This window comes from Gossypium arboreum, chromosome 7 (assembly GCF_025698485.1).
Source record: "Gossypium arboreum isolate Shixiya-1 chromosome 7, ASM2569848v2, whole genome shotgun sequence".
NCBI classification, from domain to species: domain Eukaryota; kingdom Viridiplantae; phylum Streptophyta; class Magnoliopsida; order Malvales; family Malvaceae; genus Gossypium; species Gossypium arboreum.
The window spans coordinates 45,730,932-45,749,455 of NC_069076.1; the positions used below are offsets into that span (position 1 = coordinate 45,730,932).

The 18,524-nt window shown below is 32.3% G+C and overlaps 1 protein-coding gene across 1 annotated transcript; it reads right to left on the reverse strand.

Annotated features, from left to right (window-relative positions):
- Window positions 1-2,290: 2,290 nt before the first annotated feature.
- Window positions 2,291-2,983, reverse strand: LOC108475220 (uncharacterized). The gene is made up of 2 exons (XM_017777204.1): window positions 2,621-2,983; window positions 2,291-2,401 (listed from the first exon to the last, which is right to left on the reverse strand). The coding sequence occupies exons 1-2, from the start codon at window positions 2,981-2,983 to the stop codon at window positions 2,291-2,293; spliced, it is 474 nt and encodes a 157-aa protein (XP_017632693.1).
- Between the last annotated feature and the right edge of the window lie 15,541 nt (window positions 2,984-18,524).

Here is an 18,524-nt window from a genome sequence, read left to right on the forward strand (position 1 = left end):
TTTCATACTAGAAACTTCTAGAATGCAAGTTTTACAAATTATTCGATTTAGTCCCTAATTTCAATTTAAGCACTTTATGCATAAAATTTCTTCACAAAATTTTCACACAATCATGCAATCATATCATAGACCTCAAAATAATCATAAAATAATTATTTCTATCTCAGATTTTGTGGTCACGAAACCGCTATTCCGACTAGGCCCAAAATCAGGATATTACAGTGCAACACATGCAGAATCACTACCGATCAGGATGCTTACAAGAACTATTTAACAGGATATTCGAGAGGGCTATAACAGGATTGCTCGTCCGAGCTATATTCTGTCTGCAACATATGCAGGACCATATTCAATACGGGAAATCACATATATCCATTGAATTTCATTATTCAAACAGAACTTAACATTTTCCGGACTTGATTGAATATATGATTATTTCATTTATTTATAACATTTATATAATTCATAAAATCACATACCACATTCAATTCAAGCATGAAAATAAACACAAATTAGTTACATGAACTTACCTCAACACTTGTTTGTGTATGAAAATCTACTAATCCGAAACTTTTTCTTTTCCTCGATCTAGCTTCGAATTTGAGTTGTCTGAATATATATAAATGAATTTAATCATCAATTTATCACATTTCATATTCAATTTACACCTTAGGTAAATTACCAGTTTGCCCCTAAACTTTTCATAAATTTTAATTTTGTCCCTAGGCTCGGAAAATAAAATTCATGCAATTGAATACTTATTCCAAGCCTAACCGATTTTTACATGTCCAAATAACAGCCCATGAATTTCTTAAAAATCAGAATTTTTTTATGGGTTTTACAATTTTTCATTTTAGTCCTTAAATCACAATTTCATGAAAATTCTCTTTGTAAAAGTTATTTATCTATCAACAACCTTTCATTTTCTACCATAAATTTCAAAATTTCAACATATTCATCCATGAAAAAACTTTGTTAATTTAATAACTTTTCAAATTAATCCCCATAATAGATAGATTAGACTATCTCGATTTCAAAAATATAAAAAATTACTAAAAACGGGATAAGAAAACATACCTAATTAAGCTTGATTAGTTTCCTTTCTCTCTCCTAGGGTTTCCATGTATATTTTGGGGATGAATATGATATAAAATGATAATATTTCTATTTAATTATTTATCATCCATTAATTTTTCTACTTTCCAATTTAGTCCTTGCCTTTTTCTAATTTTCCATGGATGATTCATCAAAAATATCTACTAACTTTTCTTTAATGGTCTAATTACCATATAAGAAGCTCAAGTTTTGAATTCCATATCTATTTGATCCTTCTAGCTACTAGAATTCAACTTTTGCATTTTATGCAATTTGGTCCATTCCATAATTAAGCACATAATCGATAAAATTTTCTTATCAAAATTTTCATATGGCATTCCTATCATAATGCATACCATGCACTCATATTAAAATAAATTTTCTTTCCGACTCGGATTTGTGGTCCCGAAACCACTGTTTCGATTTCATTGAAAATAGGCTATTACACTTAGTACCATGATTTCGCCATAGAATCTTAACCAACAGGATGGGCTTCCTCCTCAAAACTTTAATATCTAAATCCAAAATCTAAACCAACTCCTCCTCATAAGTCAAATCCGGTCTAACTTTGATCTCCTCAACAAAGATAGTGTAAGATAGATTAGACCGATACCGCATCAACATCGAGACATGAAACACATCATGGATACGGTCTAACTCTAGAGGTAGCTCCAACTAATAAACGACCGATCCCATATGCTTCAGAATCTGATACGACCTAATGAACCTAGGGCTCAACTTGCCCTTACGACCGAACCTCAGAACTTTCTTCCATGGAGAAACCTTAAGAACACTCGATATCTCTCCTTTTTAGATCCGTATAGAACTTCTGTCTATCAGAAGCCGCCCTCAAATGATCCCGAATCAGTCTAACCTTATCTTCAGTCTCAGAAACCAACTTGGGACCTAAAATCCATCGCTCACCCAACTCAATCCAACATAGCGGAGTACAACACTTATGACCATACAAAGCTTAGTAAGGTGCCATTTGGATGCTAGACTGGAAACTGTTATTGTAGGCGAACTCAGCTAACGGTAGAAAATCCTTCCAACTACCTCAAAAATCAATCACACAACTCTGAAGTATATCCTCCAGTATCTGAATCACCCTCTCAAATTGACCATTGGTTTGAGGATGGAATGCAGTACTGAAGTTTAATCTCGAACCCAAAACCTCATGTAGTTTCTTCTAGAACTAAAAAGTGAAGCGAGGATCCCTATCAGAGATTATTAAAGCCAGAACCCCATGCAGTCTTACAATCTCAGAGATATAGAGCTTCGCCAACTTTTGTAAAGAGTGGTCTGTCTGAACCGGAATAAAATGAACGAATTTGGTCAATCGATCCACGATAACCCAAATAGAATCATTCTTAGTGGGTGTCAAGGGCAACCCGCTAACGAAGTCCATCGTCACTCATTCCCATTTCCATAAGGGAATCTTAATAGGTTAGAGCAAACCCAAAGGCAACTGGTGCTCAGCCTTAATCTGCTAACACGTCAAACAATGAGCAATAAAATCTATCACCTTACGCTTTAAGCCCAGCCACAAGTATAACTTACAAAGATCGTGATACATTTTATTATCACCAGGATGCATAGCATAAGGGCTATGATGCGCCTCCCTCAGAATCGGCTGTCTCAGATCAAAATCATTCGGTACACAAACCCGATCCTTATTCAGTCCAAAATTAGAAGTACTGCCACTCTTAATCTGATGAAACCGCAAACCCAGAGACTCATCCCCTAACTGCTTACCCCGAATCTGATCAATCGAAGTCGACTTAGATTGTAACTCGGCTAACAGAACTTTATCATCAAACAGACTAAGACGAGCGAACATCGCTCTCAAATCAATCTTCACTCTTCGACTGAGAGCATCGGCCACCATATTGGCCTTACCAGGATGATACTCTATCATGTAGTCATAATCTTTAAGCAGTTCAATCCATCAACACTGTCTAAGACTCAACTCCTTCTGAGTAAGGAGGTACTTGAGACTCTTGTGATCGGTGTAGATAATACACCTCTCACCATACAGATAGTGCCTACAGATCTTTAGTGTGAATACCATAGTAGCTAACTTGAGATCATGTGTCAGATAATTCCCCTCGTGTAACTTAAGCTGATGGGATGAATAAGCCACAACCTTACCATCTTGCATTAGTACGTATCTCAAACTGACGTGCGACGCATCACTATACACTACAAACTCCTTACCAGATTCAGGATGTATCAGAATAGGAGTCTAAGTCAAAACAGACTTAAGCTTTTTGAAGCTCGTTCGATGCGCATCAGTCTAGACAAAAAGAACACCTTTGCATATAAGATTAGCCAAAGGAGCTGTAATCAGAGAGAACCCCTTGAGAAACCGTCGATAATACCCCGCAAGATCCAGAAAACTGCGGATCTCTGATATGTTCTTAGGCTATTTCCAATCAATCACAACTTTAATCTTTCTAGAAACAACTCGGATCCCCTCAGAAAAAGCCACGTGTTCCAGAAAAGTTACCCTTCACAATCATAACTTACACTTACTCAACTTAGCGTAGAGCTGGTTTTCTCAGAGAATTTGAAACACTACTTTAAGATGCTTATCATGCTCATCCTCAGTTTTAGAGTAAACGAAAATATCATCGATGAAGACCACGATGAACTGATCAAAATACGACTGAAAAACTCGGTTCATCATATCCATGAATGCAGTCGGAGCATTTGTCAGACCAAAAGGCCTAACTAGGAACTCGTAGTGCCTATAAAGAGTCCTAAACACCGTCTTATGAATGTCAACTTCCTTAACTTTAAGCTGATGAACCTAGATCAAAGATCTATTTTCGAAAACACTAAAGCCTATTGGAACTTATCAAACAGATTGTTGATTATCGGAAGTGGATATTTATTCTTCATAGTCAATTTATTCAATTGCCAGTAGTCGATGCACATCCTTATGGTACTATCCTTGTTCTTTACAAATAGAACTGGTGCCTTCCACGGAGACATACTAGGACGAATGAATCCATGATCCAGAAGCTCTTGAAGTTAAGCCTTAAGCTCTGTAAGCTCTTTCGGTGCCATACGGTATGAAGCGATGGACACTGGAGCTATACTCGGTAGGAGCTTAATGTCAAACTCAACTTCTCAATTCAGAGGAAAACCCGATAACTCCTCAGAAAAAATATCCAAAACTTTCCTTACTGTTCTGATATCCCTGATGGAAGAGTCCCTAGAAACTGAAACACTAACATAGGCCAAAAATGCCTGGACCCTTTCTGAACCAATTTCTCAGCCACTAGAGTGGAGATCACATTAGACAGAAAATCTCGACGCTCACCGATCGCTACCATTTTCTTCTCATCCATTGTCCTTAGAACAACCCTCTTAGTCACACAGTCTAGACTAACTCGGTGCTCAACTAACCAGTCCATACCCAGAATTAAGTCGAACTCTCTAAACGATAGCTCCATCAGATTTGCCGGAAATAAAGTCCATTGTACTTCTAATGGTACATTCTTATAAATTCTACTTACTCAAACAGATTGCCCTAACGGACTTAGTACAGTAATCTCATTAGAAGTACACTCAATAGAAATCCCCAAGTTCTCAAAAACAGTACTAGCTACATAGGAATGAGTGGAACCTATATCTATTAAAGCAGTATATGGAGCATAAAAAATTAAGAATCAGGAGCGTCTCTATCCTTTTGGTATCGAGCAACATAAACCAGTACAGGCTGCTTAGCATCAGTCTGACCTCTATCCTCGGCACATACCATTACCACCCTTATCCGGTCCACGACCCCTAGGTAGCTGCTGTATTGCCCTCTGAGGCTGAGCAAAACTCAGTCCTGAAGCTTGCATCAGATCAACATGATGTGGACACTCTTTAATTCGATGCTCTAAAAATGCACACCACAAACAAGCCCCTAACCTCCTCCAACACTCGCTTGGATGGCGCCTATCATAATCACCACATGGCTGAATCCTAGTAGGAGTAAAAGGAACCCCCACTCTAACAGGCCCATCAAGTTTGATCTATTTCTTAGGCCTCTAAACAGAACTAGAGGGCTCTGAATCCTTCTTATTTTTGCCTCTCTCTCGGTCTCTATTTTGGCGCTCCACGCGCTTAACCTCTTCGGCTATCTTCGCCTTATCTACCAAGATAGCAAACTCACACTCCCTCTACGGAGCAATCAGTACCATCAGACTAAACCTTAAGCCGTCCTTAAAATTGACATATTTCTCGTACTCATATGCCACCATGCCTCGAGCGTAGCGGCTTAACCTCAGAAACTCGAGCACAGGTTTATTGCATTGCATGAAATTTAGGAACTCACGTCTACGAGCATCAATATAGCTCACGTCCACATACTTACTCTGGAAGGTAGTTTTAAAATAATCCCAGTTCAGACAATCTAGTTGAGTACCCTCCTCAACTGACAACAACCACTAATACGCCTCATCGCAAAGCAAAGAGACTGTACCTTTTAATTTCTTCTCAGGAGTGCAGTCGATGTCGTTCATGATCCTCTCGATGGCTTCCAACCAATACTCGACCACAGTAGGGGCGACTCCAGTGACAGCCCTAAATAGCTCAGCTCCATTGGACCGGAGTCATTCAGTTACCGACCCACGACCCTCTCCAACACCCTCAACATAGCTTGGGATAGTGCGTCGTCTCCAGTCGAGCAACTTTGAGACCCAGCCTTAGTAGCAGGTGAAACCGGTGTCTCACTTATGTCTAAATTTGGCATACTGCCTAGAGATGAAGACTTTGCTTGAGCCATCTACGGCACCTACCACGCCCACAAATACCGCGATCGCGAGTTCCACGAGTGCTAATTGTATATTTCAAATTTGTCTACCTTATAAAATTTTATGCATCAATTCCAGTATTTATTAGCAGATATTTTATGCTTAAATTATCAAAAGTTCTAAAATGTTTAAAAGGTTTCAGTCTCTAACTAACTCAGTACAGTTTCAGAAAGTACTAACTACAATGTTTACAGAAAGTTCTATCTAAGTTCAAAAATACTTACAGGATCGGTGCCGGAGACTCGGTGTATCATACACTTTACTCAAAGTTATCCAAATTATTTCAAAACCAGTCCTTTTTGAAACACAATTTTGGAACCCAAAATTCACAGCTCGAGTTTTGCAACCTGCTTTGATACCACTAAATGTAACACCCCAAACCTGGCCTAGACGTTATGGTCGAATCCAGGAGTGTTACAAGGAAGGGTTTTGGAAACAGTGTTATTTCAATAAAGCTTTGTATAGTTGTTCGATAAATCATCCAAGTTTTATAACTATTACTGAAAGCGTTATTTAATTAATTCATTTGCCAAAACATAATTTACAACTAAAGTATTAGAAACTGTTATATTTTGGAAATCCGGTTCGTATTTTTGGAAAAACCTTTGTTTTCGTAAAACCGTGATTTTAGTCAAACGTCATAATAAAAGTTAAAACGCATCCAAAACCAAAATAAAAATCAAACAGTCCAGAGAATCCAATAATTACAAAACTCTCAAGAAATAAATTTTAAATTAAAGAAAAACCATTATTTAAAACAGTTCACGAACTCATGGTTACCGTGAGACTCTGTCACATCGATTCACCTAAGTCTATAGATTACCTGAACAGAACAGACAAACAGATATAAGTTTTTGTAAACTCAGTGTGTAACCCAACAAATATAGACATGCAACATATACAGATTTACATGATCAGTCAGATACAGATTCAGGCTTAAGTCCATAACAGATACAGTTATCAGAATCAGATAAATAGAGCATACATAATGAGTTTTACCCCTATCCTCTACACACCATCTCCAACCATCCCATTACACCATGCAGGGTTTAAAACACCCACCCAACCTTACACACTATATAGTGTCGATGCGATACATTACAGATAATATGCAGTCAAGTTGCCAGAATATAGGCGAAGTGTCACCATACATATCACTTCCTCCACATATACAAGGCCCACCCAAAACACAGATACAAAATAAAAGATTTAACATGCTTAACATACATGTATACAGATAACATGCATACTTAAACAGTATAGTCAGACATACATTTAGTATCCTACTCAGATCAGTCTGTCAAAATATCATAGCACATAAAATAGGGTTTCGTTATCCCTTACCGACCCTATGGTAAGCCCACAATTGATCAGAACGACCTGTGCAACCCTAGGAAAAATTTTAAAATTATGGGCCCACATGCCGTGTGGCCTACACGGCCTGGCCTAAAATCCACATGCCCGCGTCGCACGCCTTTGTGGCCCATACGCCTAATCTAGCCTAGACCGTGTGGCCCACACGGCTATACTCACATCATCACATGACCGTCTCTTGCATACGGCCAGACCTTCTTTAGACACATGGCCGTGTCTCACACACGGCCAACCACAGGATCGTGTCTCGTACACGGCCAACCACACGACCATACACACACCCATTTAGTGTCAACAGAATGCTTTTTCGGCCTTCGTCAAAGCTTGATTTTCTGTGTTTTGGGAACACACTTGGTATGATTTTGGTGCGAAACCACTCTCGAGACCACCAGCACCTAAAAATATAATATCGAACACCTTTTAGCCACCATTTTATGAATTTAACACAATTTACCCAATTACGCAAAAACTAACTTACCGCTTACAAAAATGACCTCAACCTCGAATCAAGCTATTGAAATGAAATTTTCTACCTCACAACCTTCTCCCAATCACAAAATTCATTGCTTAATCACCACAGTCTAACATTGCTAAACCCAAACCAAAAGTTAAAGGAATGCAAAGATTTACTTACTAGCCGAATAAAGAACCAGCAATGGTAGTAGTGATGATTGAACGAGAAATAAAGATACGACAGCAGATAAAAAGAAACAGAATCGTAGGAAATGAGAGGAAGAAGAAAATGGCAGAGAACAGAGAAACTAACATCAAATTGTTTTTGGAAAGAAAGAGAAATTAATTAAAAAAATTTGAAAAGGAAAATAAAATACATGACAACATATCCCCTATTTTTCTCCCACTAACCCATTAATTCACAACCACCTTAGAATTTTAGCTCTACCAAAACTTTATCAGACAACCGAGCAAGCTCATTCTGATATAGATTAACAGACAATTATATATAAGCCCACTCAACAAGGATAAGGCTAAGACTAGAAAAATAGCAAAATTTGCAAATGTGAGACTTGAACCCATGACCTCATACACACACCCAAAACACTCAACCAATGAAGTAGGCACACATTTTGTTAAATTTCACAAAAACAAACTTAAATTATTCAGGGCGTTACAAATGGTGTAACCTTCAACTTTGTAATTTTTTTTATGGGAGAAACTGCCACTTGACTCGACGATTTCACCCATTTTGTCGTCTTAATATAAAAAATTTTATTATCATTATCATGAAATTGTTGCGGAGGTAATTTTAACCAAAAAAAAAACTGATAAGACGGTTTCACCCATTGTGTCATCTTGTTATAAAATATTTTTATTTTTATCATGAAAGTGTACTAATAATTTGCTTAAGGATGTATAATTAGAACTTAATTTAAAGGGGTTAAATTGTAATTGTACCAAGAATATATATATATATATATATATATATATATATGGCGGCTATTGAAGTAAGTATGTATGTTATATTATAAACTATTAGTAATTAAAATGATAAAATGGAATTTTAATTAAATAGAACATAAGTGATGGAAATAGGTGGCAAAAAAAATACATTTCCATCTTTTCTTCGGGCAGCCAGAGGCGAAGCCAGAACAATTGTTTAAGGGGGGGCCAAATGTAATTTTAATTTTTTATAGTTTATATCTTTATAATTTTTAAAGGATTAAATCAAATTTTTATAATTTTAGGGGGCCAAAGTGCAATTTTACCTTTACTAATTTAAAATTTTAAAAAAATTAGAGGACATAAATGGTAATTTTTCATTTTAAGGGGTCAGGGCCCATGCTAGCCCCCCCCTAAAATTGCCTCTGCAGGCAGCGAACCAAGGGAGAAATAAGTGACGAATGTTCAGCTTTTAAGGGAGCGTTTTTGAAAATGTTAAAACATGTTAAGGTGTAATGTTCGGCGTTGAAATTATTTTTTTATATGAGAAACTGTCACGATTTCACCCATTGTGTCGTCTTATTATAAAAATATTATTATTTTTATCATGATACTGTCGCGGAGGCAGTTTTAACAAACAAAAAAAAAAAACTAGCATGACTGTTTCACCCATTGTGTCATCTTGTTCTAAAATTTTATTATTATTTTTATCATGAAACTGTTGTAAATCCATTGTGTCATCTTGTAATTTGCTTAAGGATGTATAATTAGAACATAATTTGAAGGGGTTAAATAGTAATTATACCAAGAATATATATGGTCTGTTATTGAAGTATGTATGTATGGTATATTATAAAACATTAGTAATTAAAGTTATAAAATGAAAATTTGGGAATAGGTAGAAAAAACCAAAACATTTCCACCTTTTCTTCATGCAAACCGAACCAAGGGACAAAGAAGAGAGAAACATTCAGCTTTAAGAGAGTAACGCCCCCAAATTTTTTTTTCTGGAAATGTTAAAACATGTAAAGGGTGTAATGTTCGGCATATTATTTTGATATGAGAAACTGCCACATGATACAACAGTTTCACCCATTGTGTCGTCTTATTATAAAAATATTATTTTTATCATGAAATTGTTGCGGAGGCAATTTTAACAAAAAAAATTGATACAACGGTTTCACTCGTTGTGTCAGCTTGTTATAAATTATTATTATTATTTTATCATAAAACTATTGTAAACCCATTGTGTCATCTTGTAATTTGCTTAAGAATTTATATCTAGAATTTAATTTAAAGGGGTTAAATAGTAATTATACCAAGAATATATATGGCCATTAAGTAAGTATGTATGTTATATTATAAAACATTAGTAATTAAAATTATAAAATGAAAATTTAATTAAATAGAACATAAGTGATAATGAGAATAGCTGGCAAAAACAAAAAAAAAATCCATATTCTCTTTAGGCAAACCAAATCAAGGGACAAAGAGAAGAGGAATGTTCGGCTTTATGGGTGTAACGTCCTAAAAATTTTTGTTTTTCGAAAAGTTAAAACATGTTAAGGGTGTAATGTTCGTCTTTGAAAATATTTTTTTATATGAGAAATTGCCACCTGATACGACAGTTTCACCCATTGTGTCGTCTTATTATAAAAGTATTATTTCTTTTATAGTGAAATTATTGTGAAGGCAATTTTAACAAAAAAAAAAAAAACCTTATACGATGGTTTCACCCATGGTATCATCTTGTAATTTGCTTAAGGATTTATAATTAGAACTTAATTTAAAGAGGTTAAATAGTAATTATACCTAGAATATATATGGCTAGTTATTGAAGTATTTTTGCTATATTATAAAACATTAGTAATTAAAATTATAAAATGAAAATTTAATTAAATAGGACATAAGTGACAATGGAAATAATTGCAAAAACAAAAATATTTCCATCTTTTCTTTGTGCAAACTAAACTAAGAGAGAAATAAGAGAGGAACAACTTTAAGGGTGTAATGCAATAAAAATCAACAAAAATTTTGTTTTTGGCAATTTAAACAAAAAAACTGATACAACGGTTTCACTCATTGTGTCATCTTGTTATAAAATATTATTTTTTTGCATGAAATTGCTATAAACTGATTGTGTCTTGTAATATTTTTTTTAGATTGAGTTCTGAGAATAGTCCTTGTATTTATTGATTTGTGCGGATTTGATCCCTCTATAGCAGTCAAATTCGTGTCTTAAGTTTGAGAAAAAAACACAAACAATAAAATCAAAGAAGAATCTCCCTACCAAATACAAGCAACTTAGTCACATGCAATAATCAAACTCTTGATCAGCCATCACAATACTCAAAAAGGTGATCAACCCAGAATATGCTCACACACTCCCGGGATATTATATCAATATCAATATTTTGAATGAAATGTGTGACCACTTAACACCTTCAGAAGAGGTTTTAAATACCTTCTTCTTAGTAGTCAAGCCAAAGGCCCATATGTTAAACAGCTTCACCCTAAACACAGCCACACTCGGTTTGACCCACAAAACATAATTCTCACTCCACCAAGATGACCAATACCCAGAAGCATAATAAAAATAACATAAAACACCACTCAGGGAAGAATGACAGCCACCATCACACAATAAACCATCAGCCAAATAACAAAAAAGTTGCAAGAAAACAGAACTGAAAGTTGTCATGGCACCAAATCCTTTGAGCTTGTTACTATGAAATCTCCTCAGAGTTTCAACTCTTGCATTCCAAGAAATGATCTTCATTACACTTCAAAATGCTATTGAATTTTTGAGACACTGCCAACACTCACGCCACTAACAAGAGAATTGAACAAAACAAATCCCGGAAACCATAATCAAGGAGGAGGAACATATATAGAATTTTTTAAATTACTAAATTTTTTTAGAATAAGGGCTAATTGGCAGAAGTTGTAAAGGTTAAGGGTTAAATTTATGATTGTACCTAATTTTTAGTAGAGTTATCTAAAAAAATTAATGGAGAGAATAAATTGAGCAAAACATAAAGTAAAGGGACAATTTTGAGCAAATAAAAGTAAGTGGACATCAAGTAATCAACTAGGTACCAATTTTGGGCGTCATGAGGGTGCTAATCCTTCTTCATGCGTAACTGACTCCCGAACCTATTTCTTGGATTTTGTAGACCAAAAATCATGGTTTTAGTAAATCAAACCTTTTATTAAAATGATCAAATTACGAGGTGATCCAATCACACCTCATAAAAAGGATTAGTGGCGACTCCCATTTTCGTTTTCAAAATATAAGTCGATTTCAAAAAATATTTCAACAGTTATCTTGTAATTTTCTTAAGGATTTACGATTAGAACTTAATTTATAGGGATTAAATAGTAATTATACCTAGAATATGTATATGGTATGTTATTGAAGTAACTATGTATGTTATATTATAAAACATTAGTAATTAAAATTATAAAATGAAAATTTATTTAAATAGAACAAAAACAGAAACATTTTCACCTTTTCTTCGTGCAAACCGAAGCAAGGGGGAAAGAAGAGAGGAATGTTCGGCTTTAAGGGTGTAACGTCCTCAAAATTTTTGCTTTTGGAAATGTTAAAACATGTCAAAGGTGTAATGTTCGGCTTTGAAAATATTTTTTTATATGGCAAACTGTCATGGTTTCACCCATTGTGTCGTCTTAGTATAAAAATATTATTATTTTTATCATGAAATTGTTGCGGAGACAATTTTAACAAAAAAATTGATACGACAGTTTCACCCATTGTGTCATCTTATAATTTTCTTAAGGATTTATAATTAAAACTTACTTTGAAGGGATTAAATAGTAATTATACCTAGAATATATATATGGCGGGTTATTGAAGTACGTATATGACATTAGTAATGAAAATTATAAAGTGAAATTTTAATTAAATAGAACACAAGTGATAATGGGAATAGGTGAAAAAAAATTAAAATATTTTCATCTTTTCTTCGTGCAAACCAAACCAAAGGAGAAAGAAGAAAGAAACGTTTGACTTTAAGGGTGTAACCCTCCAAAAATTTTTGTTTTTGGCATTGCTAAAACATGTGAAGAGTATAACGATCGGCTTTGAAAATACCCTTTTGTATGAGAAACTACGGCCTGATATGACGGGTACACTCATTGTGTCGTCTTATTATAAAAATATTGTTCTTTTTATTATGAAATTGTAGCGGAGCAAATTTTAGCAAAAAAAAAACTAATACGGCGGTTTCAACCATTGTGTCATCTTGTAATTTGCTTAAGAATTTTTAATTAGAACTTAATTTAAAGGGGTTAAATAGTAATTATACCTAGAATATATATATGGTCTGTTATTGAAGTAAGTTTGTATGCTATATTATAAAACATTTGTAATTAAAATTATAAAATGAAATTTTATTAAATAGAACATAAGTGATAATGGGAATAGGTGGGAAAAAAATATTTCCATCTTTTCTTTGTGCAAACCAAATCAAGTGAGAAATAAGAGAGTAACTTCTGTTTTAAGAGTGTAATGCCAGAAAAATTTTTATTTTTTGAAATGTTAAAACATGTCAAGTGTGTAACGTTCGACTTTTACAATATTTTTTTTATATGAGAAACTGCCTCATTGTGTCGTCTTGTTATAAAAATATTATCATTTTTAACATGAAATTGTTGCGGAGGCAATTTTAACAAAAAAAATTGATATGACAATTTCACCCATTGTGTTATCTTGTTATAAAATATTATTATTTTATCATGAAACTGCTGTAAACCCATTGTGTCATTTTGTAATTTACTTAAGGATTTATATCTAATTTAAAGGGTTAAACAATAATTATACCAATAATATATATGGCTGGTTATTAAAGTAAGTATGATATATTATAAAACATTAGTAATTAAAATTATAAAATTAAAATTTAATTAAATAGAACATAAGTGATAATGGAAATAGGTGGCAAAAACAAAAACATTTCCATCTTTTCTTCATGCAAATCGAACCAAGGGAGAAAGAAATGAGGAACGTTCGGCTTTAAGGGTGTAATGCCCCAAAAAATTTTGTTCTTGGAATTGTTAAAACATGCAAGGGTGTAACGTTCGGATATGAAAATATTTTCTTATATGAGAAAATGCCGCCTTATACGATGGTTACACCCATCCTTTCATCTTATTATAAAAATATTATTCTTTGTATCATGAAATTGTTGCGGTGACAATTTTAACAAAAAAAATGATACGAGGGGTTCACCTATTGTGTCATCTTGTTATAAAATATTATTATTTTTATCATGGAACTACTGTAAACCCATTATGTCATCTTATAATTTGTTGAAGGATTTGTAAATAGAACTTAAGTTAAAAGAGGTTAAATAGTCATTCTACCTAGAATATATATGGCTGGTTATTGAAGTTAGTATGTATGCTATATTATAAAACATTAGGAATTAAAATTATAAAATGAAATTTTAATTAAATAGAACATAAGTGATAATGGGAATAGGTGGCAAAAACAAAAACATTTCCATCTTTCCTTGGTGCAAACCGAACCAAGGAGGAAAGAAGAGAGAAAAGTTTGGCTTTAAGGGTGTAACGCCCATTTTTTTTTTTTTTTGTTTTGGAAATGTTAAAATAAGTCAAAGGTGTAACGTTCAAACTTTGAAAATATTTTTTTATATGAGAAACTGTCGCCTGATTCGACGGTTTCACCCATTGTGACGTTTTATTATAAAAATAGTATTATTTTTATCATGAAATCGTTGCAGAGGCAATTTAACAAAATATATATATATATATATATATATATATATTACTGACGATTTCACCTTTTGTGTTATCTTGTTATAAATTATTATTATTTTATTATGAAATTACTATAAACTCATTGTATCATCTTGTAATTTGCTTAAGGATGTATAATTAAAACTTAATTTAAAGGGTTAAATTATAATTATACCTAGAATATATATGTGGCGGGCTATTGAAGTAAGTATGTATGTTATATTATAAAACACCCGTAATTAAAATTATAAAATGAAAATTTAATTAAATATAACATATGTGATAATGGGAATAGGTGGCAAAAGCAAAGACATTTCCATCTTTTCTTCGTGCAAACCGAACCAAGCAATAAGGAAGTGAGGAACATTCGGCTTTAAGGGTGTAATGCCCCCCAAAAAATCGTTTTTGGAGGTGTTAAAACATGTCAAGGGTGTAATGTTCGGCTTTTTAAAAATATTTTTTATATGAGAAATTGCCACCTGATATGACGATTCCACGCATTTTGTCGTCTTGTTATAAAATTATTATTATTATCATGAAATTGTTGCCGTGGCAATTTTAATTAAAAAAAATTGATACAACGATTTCACCCATTGTGCCATCTTATTATAAAATATTATTATTATTATCATGAAACCGTTGTATACCCATTGTATCATCTTGTAACTTGCTTAAAGATTTATAATTAGAACTTAATTTAAAGGGTTAAATAGTACTTCTACCTATATATATATATATATATATATATATATATATATATGGCATGTTATTGAAGTAAGTATGTATGCTATATTATAAAACATTAGTAATTAAAATTATAAAATGAAAATTTAATTAAATAGAACATATGTGATAATGAGAATAGGTGGTAAAACTTTTTTTCGTGCAAATACAACTAAGGGACAAAGAAGAGAGGAACGTTTCACTTTAAGGGTGTAACGCCTCAAAATTTTTTTTTAAGAAATGTTAAAACATGTCAAGGGTGTAATGTTCGGCTTTGAAAATATTTTTTTTTATATGAGAAACTGCCGCCTGGTACAACGATTGCACCCATTGTATCGTCTTAATATAAAAATATTATTCTTTTATAATGAAATTATTGCTGAAACAATTTTAATAAAAAAACTGATCTGACGATTTCATCTATTGTGTATAAAATATTATTATTTTATCATGAAACTTCTATAAACCCATCTTGTAATTTGGTTAAGAATTTATAATTAGAACTTAATTTTAGAACTTAATTTAAAGGGTTTAAATTTTATTATACCAAGAATATATATATATATATATATGTGTGGTCGGTTAACATTTTGAAGTATATAAGCGGAGTTAAATTTTATCATGCATTTTTAAATTGTATTTAGAATTTTTTCATGTATTTTAAATTGTATTTAGAATATTAAAAAGCTAAATAAGATATGTGGTAAGCTCTAGCTAATGAAATTAAAAATTTTATTGTCCCTACACTAAATTATTACCTATAAAAAAGGATAGGAAACTATAATTTCTCTATGTTGAAAGTCTATATTTCCTTTTTTTTTTTTTTTACTTGAAGGTGTAAATTTTATATATTTTATTTTTATAATAAATAGCCAACTATTTAACTTCCAAATTAATTTTTCAATAGAAATAAATTATCAATTGACTTTATGTTTGTATATGTGAATTAAAAGGAAAAACAAAATATGAATCATGAGGAACTACCACCTGATTCCCCAATTTCTCTCATTATTTACATGTGTCATCTTGTTATAAAAATATTATTTATTTATTTTAAAAGTTTTGTAAAAGCAATTTTAAAAATATATATTAGAGAAAACAACAATTTTCTAAATAATCTTAAACTTACCATATTTTTATAAACAACTTTCCAAAGTACAACATTTTTATAATAAATTGATTTGTATAGTATACCCTAATAATTTTTATAATAAGTAGTTTGTGTCAAAATTCTAGACTTTTTCACATGACACAATGGATTTATTCTTTCTATAAAGAGTTAAAGATTTTGATAATCAGATAGTGGAAAGACATTAAATTGAAACAAAACATATGAAGTTTTGTGTTTGAACTTCAACAGTTAGGAACATTGATTTATTTGGTAATAAAGAAAGAATAACTATTTGGTTTATCCACGGTAGAAATATTGAATCTTATAAGCGAACCTTTAAGTTATATTTAAAAATATTAAAATAAATTATTAAGATATATGGCAATACCTCACTTATGGAATTAAAACTTTCATTGTCATTCTACTTATAGATTCTCTTTGTTGAAAGGCTCCATTGCCATTTCTCTTTTACTTTTACTTGAAGTTGAAAAGTTTAATATATTTTTATTTTTAAAATTAATAATAAATATTTAATTTCCATATTAAATTTTCAGTAAAAATAAAGTATCAATTGACTTTATGTTTCTATATGTGAACTAAATATAAAAAGCAAAATGTGAATCATCAGGTACTCCCGCTTGATACAGTAATTTTATCAGGTATCAATATGTGTCGTCCTATTATAAAAATATTTTTTATGAAACTGCCGATAAGTCAATTCTTGTAAAAGAATTATATTAGAGAAAAACTATAATATTTTTCCAAATAATCTTAAACTTACAATATTTTACTAAATAATTTTTAAAAGAATAATAAATTGATTTGCATGGTTTACCCTAATTTTTTATAGAAATAATTGTGCATAATATGGCACAAAGTGAAATTTTAAGTAGTCGATGTCAAAATTCTAGTCTTTTATCATAGGTTAAATTTTGCAATCAGTCTACGTACTTTGAAAAAGTTATGGATTTAATCTCTATACTTTAATTTGATTGTTTTTAGTTATTGTACTTTCTAAATTTCCATCCTCACCAAATGATAATTGTTAAATTCATTATGTTAAGTTCTCTATTTTCTAAATCTAATGTGTCAAACTTATTTCATTTATGTAATTCTATGTAAGCTTAATAGTTCCACATATTACTCACTAAAAACCCAATTAATGGATAAACCACGGCCACATGCACCAAGATTAAAATTTCAAAATTTGAAAAGTATAAAGACTTAAAATAATGCAATTGGAGAATATAGACCAAATCTAAAACTGTACGCATAGTACAAGATGAATAATTGAATTTAATCAAACGAATTTAATTGTTATTATTTGTGTCAAGACTAAAATTTTAAAATTCAAAACGTAAAAACTAAAATTGACCAATTTGAAAAGTATAGGAGCAAATAGAATAATTTAACTTTTTTCGTATGACACAATTGATTTAAGGTGGGTATGGATGGGTGGTGGGGTACTGTTGTAACACTCCAAGCCCAGCCCAGACGTTTTGGCTGAATCCAGAGATGTCACAAAGAATGGGTTTTGAAAATGGAGTCATTACGTTAAATTATTTCAGCTTAATAACTCATATTCGTTTATATCCATTGTTGAAACGTTAATTAATTGATTTATTTGCCAAAACGTAATTTACAACGGAAGTTATAGTAAACGTTATTTTCTTAAAATCCCATTCGTAAGTTTGAAAAACTTTTGTTTTAGTAAAAACCATGTTTTTAAATAACCGTCGCAATTAAAGTATTAAATGAAAAATCCAAATCCCCAAAAAAAAAACCAACAGTCCGGAGAGTCCAATTAATACAAAACTCCCAGAAATAATCCTTAAATAAATAAAACCTTTCTTTAAAGTCAGTTCGTACTCTAGTGGTCACCGTAAGACTATGCTGCACTGATCCGCCTAAGTCTATAGATCATCTGAACAGAACAAACAAACAGAATTGAGTTTACATAAACTTAGTGTGTAACCCAACAGAAATAGACATGCTATACATACAGAAATCAAATACATAGTCAGATTCAGATTCAGACTTAAGTCCTTTACAAATTCAGATAACAGAAACAAATATGTAGAATCCTACCCCCATCCTCTACACACCAATTCCGACCATCCCATCACACCATGTGGGGTTAAAACACCCACCCATCCCTACACATCGTATCGTGCCATTACGACACATATCAAATAATGTACAGCCAAGCTGCCAGAATATAGGCGATGATCGCA

Bases quoted from the DNA above. Each gene is read 5' to 3' on its own strand.
- LOC108475220 (XM_017777204.1), bottom strand. From the start codon at position 2,983: ATGGTGGCCGATGCTCTCAGTCGAAGAGTGAAGATTGATTTGAGAGCG. The intron at 2,402-2,620 runs GTGATAGATTTT...ATTCCGGTTCAG, and splicing joins GGCTGGGCTTAAAGCGTAAG to ACAGACCACTCTTTACAAAA.